Source organism: Passer montanus, unplaced genomic scaffold (assembly GCF_014805655.1).
Source record: "Passer montanus isolate IOZ18808 unplaced genomic scaffold, ASM1480565v1 scaffold16, whole genome shotgun sequence".
Lineage (NCBI taxonomy): Eukaryota > Metazoa > Chordata > Aves > Passeriformes > Passeridae > Passer > Passer montanus.
Genome location: NW_024363160.1, coordinates 10487788 through 10493961, shown reverse-complemented (window position 1 = coordinate 10493961; position 6174 = coordinate 10487788). Strand labels below are relative to the sequence as shown.

Below are 6174 nucleotides of genomic sequence, written 5' to 3'. Positions count from 1 at the left end.
GGGCGTTTTGGGAGGAGAGGCGGGCGCTGATTGGCCGAGCGCGGGGGAAGGCGGGCGCGGATTGGCCGAGCGCGGGGCAGCGGGAAGGCGCGTGCAGGGCTCCCTCGGTCCGGCAGGGGGCGCCGCCGGCCCGGCCGGGAAGGAGGGAATGAGGGAATGAGGGGAGCGGGATGGAGCGGAGGGGAGCGGAGCGGAGCAGAGCGGCGTGGCTCGGTACGCAGAGTTTGCTTATCGTCCGTAGTAAGGCATGGCGGTAAAGCAGAGCTTTGAACCGACAGCCAGGCGGCCAGAGGAGAGGGGTGTTCTCCTGGCAGAGGGGGAGGAGGAGAAGGGGAGGATGGGCGGGGGAGAGGCGCGTACCTAAATGTTTCCATCCGAGCGGGTTATATAAAGTTAGCGGGCGTGTTACGCAACCGCTCCGGCGCTGTAGAAGTAGAAAGCGAAGTTAGGAAATAAATAAAATCGCGAAGCTGCGGGACACGGGGAAGCCAGGAGTGTGCAGGTCAGGGACGGCGGGCAAGGCGGGAGGAGCCTGGAGGAACTCCGCGCTCCAGCGCCTTCCACAAGCTGCGGACCGAGCGTCCCGCTAACAAATGCAAAGCCCTGCGGTGTGAGCCGAGGACCGAGCGTCCCGGTAACAAATGCAAAGCCCTGCGGTGTGAGCCGGGGACCGAGCGTCCCGCTAACAAATGCAAAGCCCTGCGGTGTGAGCCGGCCTGTTCACACAGTAGGCGGGCAGCAGAAATATCCGCGCGGTGCGGGACCCAGACACAAAGGTACAGTTGCAGCTGTGTTTCCGTAAGTTGGAGACAAGTGGAGATGACAAAGGAAATTGGTCCGTGAAATGCCGCAGATCAAAGATCGGTGGGACTTAGGTTGTTTAGGTGTGCTTAAGAGGCGCCCGGCAAGTCAGAGGCACAGCCAGATGTAAGCAGATCCAAACCATTCCAGTTTTGGAAGACAGAAATAGCGTCAAACCTAGCCTAGATCCCGCCAAGTGCTTTCAGTCACAGCGCTACTCTGGTAATCAGGAGGACTACTTGAGTACAAGCAACTAATGTCAGTGAGTGCAAAGTATCTCTCCATGTGCTATTTGTTTGCCCATTTATTCTTGTAAAGAGCAACCCATATAATATAAGTAATTTTAAAACTACAGCTAGAAGTATTTGTCAAGGCAGTTTTTATCTGTGGCATAGTACCAGAAACAGACTTTAAGGAAGACTCAGGTGTTTTGTGTTGGGGGGTGTTTTCCCCTCTGCTCACACAGTTGGTTCTTGAAGTAGGCTTGAGTTCCCACTAACTCACTCGCCTCCCTTCTACCAAAGCTCTCAAGCCTACTAAATGGAGGGTCAGAATCCTCATAAGGCCTTAAATTTCAGGCCTCTTGTATCTGGAGTAGGAAAGCTCAAGCTTTGGTCAATTTTAGGTCCTAGCAAACATTAAGAGGACCTGAACCTGCTTGCAGAGAACCACCACTGCTTGTTTTAATTAGAATTCAAGTCCTCTCCTATGCTCAAAGCAGAAGCAGCAACCTGATCCTTAATGGATTAAACAAAACTGTTTTCTATAACTCTGGGCTTTGTTTTGTTGGTTTAAGGATTAATCGAAGTTCCTTTGAGACTTAAAAACAGCAATAAAAATGGCTGTTTTGTTGCTTTACATATGAAGCTTACTCTTAGCATTAATATCTATGGAAATCTAAACCTGTAAAGACAACTAGGTAGTTCCATAGCTCAGTTTTGTGAGTCTGCATGCACGTCAAAAGAATAAACTTGTTAAATCAATGTGTTCACACAAATTATGAAGTTTTGTAACTACCACCCCCACCCAGGATTGTGACAGTTGGGAAGAAAAGAAAACCCAAATAAGCTAAGCATTAGTTCAGTCTTGCACAACAAGAACCAAGAGCTGAAAACTTGGTAATTTTAGCTAAATATAAATTTTAATGCAGGTACTGTGTATAATGTCTGTGTATAAACTAGCATTTCAGCCAAAATCAAACCCTAAATTACTGAAAATATATTTTTCATAAAGTGCAGCACAACCATACAGCTGCTAGCCTCCAGTGAAACCAGGACACCCAAGTGAAATTTTCCTGGTATTTACAGCTGGCATATTCTTCCTTAAATACACAGAGCATTCTGATTGTGATTTCTGTTGTGCTTCCTCACAAAAACCATCACAGAACTATCTCTCGGCACACATAAGAAAAGAAACAAGTGACGAAAATTTGTAAATCAACTTTATTCAACGATGACCATGGCTTAGGCATCGGCAATAGTAACTTCCACTTCTACGCCTGGTTCGATGCTGATGGAAGTGATCTGCTTCACGATCTCCGAAGGGCTGTGCAGGTCAATGAGCCGCTTATGGATGCGCATTTGGAAGCGATCCCAGGTCTTGGAACCCTCACCACAAGGCGTCTTCCTGGTAGTGATCCGCAGGGTCTGGAAAGTCAAACACGGGGTATTTAGCTGATGCACTGAGAGGAGTAATCTACAATCATGTGAAAAGATGATCACCTAAAATACTGTATGGGACCTATGCCATTAAAAAATTACCTTTTAAGATATGGTCTGCTGATGTTAACACTCCTTCCCTACATATATAATTTAATTTTAAAAAATAGTTTATTACTAAAATAAAGTGAACAGAAAGGCTCCTTCCACATTCAACATGGTTTGCACTTAACAGTTACCCTAGGTGTCCAAGCAAATTTTGAAATCATCTTTTTACACTGGGTCACCCTCATTTTAGTAGCACTGCTTTTCACCTCACCTTTTGCTCTTTAAAAAAACATATGTTCTTTCTCCAACTAGCACATAGTTGCAGAAAGAAAACCAACTTTTAAGACAGAAAAACAGCGTCAAGTACCTTGGTGGGCATGCGAACAGGTCCCTTCACCTTCAGGTTTTTTTCCTTAGCACCTCTGATCAAGTCCGCACAGACTGAAAAAAGACAGGCAACAGCTCAGGTTTGCAACTATTTTACTTGCTTCATTTTTTAAGCAAATATTTTAAACAAGATGTTGGCTCAGAATAGCGTATGAGTGATCACTGCCATTCATTTAAAGCATTATCCTCATAGCCAACCACATACAACTGGAAGTGTTGTGACACGATGAGCGAAGTCATGGTGCAACAATAAGCAACAGCCATTACTACAAGTTTAAACCATATCTAAGCTGTTACCAGCCTGAAGATCCTGCAAATAGTAGCTTTTTTTACATTTTTATTATATGATTAAACACTGGCAAACTCAGCTCCTAACAAGATTAAGTTTTTTTAAAGAACGTTACACTAAACTCTTCATAACACAAATGACAAAATATGGAGAAACCAGTGCCTTTCAGCTCTTATACATTCAAAGTGTGATAACTATTTCAAAATTCTCCCTAAGAACTAAAAGGAAGAAGCTGCACTCTCTTACACTAGTTATTATCATATAAGTTTTCCACCTAATTAAAACCCCCAAAATACTAACTTTCATTAAAAATTAAATCAGAATTTGCTTTCTGGTGTATGAAGCACTTTGGGCTGGCCTTGCGAGCCGAGGCATGTACAGAAAGGCAAACGGCAACATCTTTAATTACAACTGGTTTCAGTACATTGTGCTTTGCAATGCCTTTCATGGCACCTATTATTCATTACCTGACAAGCTACCCAAGTAAGCAGAGAAGCACTACTCACCCTTCTCCAGTGATTTCACATTGCGACTTGTCAAAGTGATTCTAATGCGATGAATCGCCACCTCTTGTTCCACAGGTGCTTTGCCAGTATCTTTAAAAGCCTAAAATGTTGAAGTTACAAATATCAGACACTACAGTGAACACCAACTAACACTATCCACTGCCTCTTAGAAACAGATCTCTAAAGTGTAAAGACAAACTTAGCTATGGGACTATTGACTAGAAGAGCTATATGAACGGCATGGTGGCATGGTAGAAATAATGGGAAAATAATGAAAGGGCAAAGTCCTAACTCTAAGGAAAAGCAATTTTTTTGTGTCTAACTACACCTCAGGGTGGGAAGCTGCAAGCAAAGCACATCCTTCCCTGGTTTGCCTATATACAGCTGGCACCAACATCCCTTTTCCTCAAAAAAAAGAAAAAAATTTAGTCTTCATGTATCATACAACTTAATCTCACCACAAATGAAGCAGCAAAGACTTGATCAACAAACCTGCAATAACTCACTCCATGAGAACAAAAAGGGGCACCTGGCAAGAAAGACTAATTTAGCCACTCAGAAAACTGATTTGAGGAGCTTAAGCAACTAAACACCGCAAATAATGGGACATTAATGTGAGTTAAGTGAGCTGATAAAATAGGAATAAAAACACAAAGAAAGGTCCTAAGAGAAGAGAAATTAAATGCATATTTACATATGCCTCTATAAAAATGTAAACGGGGGGGTGCTCAGAGGATGGAGCCAGGCTCTTCTCGGTGGTGCAAACAAGTAACACAGGAGACAACGGGCAGAAACGGATGCACAGAAGTTCCATCTGAACACGAATAACTTTTTGACGGTGCATGTGACGGGAACAGACTGCCCAGAGAGGCTGTGTGTGGCGTATCCCTCACCGGAGATATTCAAGAGCCGTCTGACTCAATCCTCTGCCATGTGCTCTAGAACGACCCACTGTGGTCCCTTCCAATTCCACCTATTGTGTGACTCTGTGAAACACGGGGTGTCACACTGACCGTGAGGTGCCACCTGCCGCATTAAGTGACCGCGTTCCCTCACACGGGCCGCCGCTGAGGGCAGAGACACGAGGCCGGACGAGCACGGCTCACGCCGGGCTGCGGCCGCCTGCCCTCCCCTGCGCTGCCCCGTGGTGCTGCTCCCGAAAGGAGCGGCACCGCCGGGCCCCAGGCCGCCCTCCCTGCCCGCCGGCTCAGGGTGAGCCCCGGGAGCCGCCCCAGCAGCCGAGGAGCCTCGCTCGGCCGGGAAGCGCAGCGCTTTCCCGGGGCCCAGGGCCTGCACCGCCCGGGCCCGCACGGCGCCCATGCGGCGGGGCCGGCCCGGCAGCCCCGCTCCTTCCCCCCGTCCCCGGCGCTCCCCCGCCTCACCATGGCGGCAGCGGAGCCTTCCTGACCGACTTATTCCCGGGCTCGGGCGGCGCGGGGCCCAGCGAACAGCGGTGAGCCAGGAGGCGGCAGCGGCGGCGCGGGAGAGGCGGGCGCGGCGGCGGCGGGCGCTTATATAGCGGAGCGGCGCCGCCTCCATCCGGGCGCCGCGGGACCTTTCACCCGCCCGCCGGGCGCGGAAGCCGCGGGAGCTCCGCTTCCTGCGGGACGGTGGCTCTGCTGTCCCCTTCGTGGCGAGTGCAGCGGGAGCCGGGCCGGCAGCTGCTGTGCCCCCTCCTCGGGCTTGGCCCGTCCCGCGGGACACGGCGCCCTTCCCGCCCGGCTCCCGCGGGCATCTCGGTCCTGCTTGCCTTTCCCGGGAGATTTCGGCGTTCTGCTGGGGGGAGGGCCGGGATTTGGCGTACAGTCGAGGCTTCATCGCTTCCAGTGATAGCGAGTCCGTTCCCGTCTGAGCCTTTGGGTCTTTTTATCTTCTTTCATTACTGAGAGCGACAGGACGAGAGGACGTGGTCTCAAGCTGTGCCAGGGGAGGTTTATGTTGGACTTTAGTAGGGATTTATTTATTCACATAAAGGGTGATTACACATTGGAATGGGTTGCCCAGGGAGATGGTGGGCACTGGAAGTGTTTATGGAGCGACTGGCTGTGCCATGGCCTAGCTGGTGGTGTTGGGTCACAGGTTGGACTCGATGGCCCCAGAGGTTGTTCCAGCCCAGCTGATTCTGTGAACCTCTAAAGTGGAGGTGCAAGAGCAGAAGTTTTAAGTAAAAGTGCTTATTTTATTCCTGCTTAAATGTAAGAATGTAAATTAGTTTTATTCATGGACGTTCCATTATCTGTTCGGGTTGGACATTGAAGAGATATTTTTTACTGAGCATTATCTTTGATTTGGCCTGGACAGTGGTAGTTGTTAGTCCCAAAGCAAGCTGAAAATATGTCTGTTTCAAGTTACATCGCTGGAGAACCTGAGAAACCTGTATTGAAATGATGGCCTATAGTAGTGTCACTATGACTATATTTTAAAATTAATAATTAAATTCTAATTTGGAGTTCTGTCCAGAAATCATGACATGCATAATGTTAGC

General features: G+C 48.3%; 1 protein-coding gene and 1 non-coding gene across 2 annotated transcripts; both read right to left on the bottom strand.

Annotated features, from left to right (window-relative positions):
* Positions 1-2224: 2224 nt before the first annotated feature.
* On the bottom strand, positions 2225-5230 carry RPS20 (ribosomal protein S20). Its single transcript, XM_039703001.1, has 4 exons — positions 5072-5230; positions 3690-3789; positions 2875-2948; positions 2225-2447 (listed from the first exon to the last, which is right to left on the bottom strand). Exons 1-4 carry the CDS (start codon positions 5072-5074, stop codon positions 2265-2267), a joined length of 360 nt encoding a protein of 119 aa, XP_039558935.1. The 5' UTR covers positions 5075-5230; the 3' UTR covers positions 2225-2264.
* On the bottom strand, positions 3027-3090 carry LOC120499378. Its single transcript, XR_005626868.1, has one exon. It is a non-coding gene; the product is annotated as a small nucleolar RNA U54 (small nucleolar RNA).
* Positions 5231-6174: the final 944 nt, after the last annotated feature.

Bases quoted from the DNA above. Each gene is read 5' to 3' on its own strand.
- RPS20 (XM_039703001.1), bottom strand. The intron at 2,949-3,689 runs GTGAGTAGTGCT...GTCTTTTTTCAG, and splicing joins TGTGAAATCACTGGAGAAGG to TCTGTGCGGACTTGATCAGA. The intron at 2,448-2,874 runs GTACTTGACGCT...TTGACTTTCCAG, and splicing joins CTGTTCGCATGCCCACCAAG to ACCCTGCGGATCACTACCAG.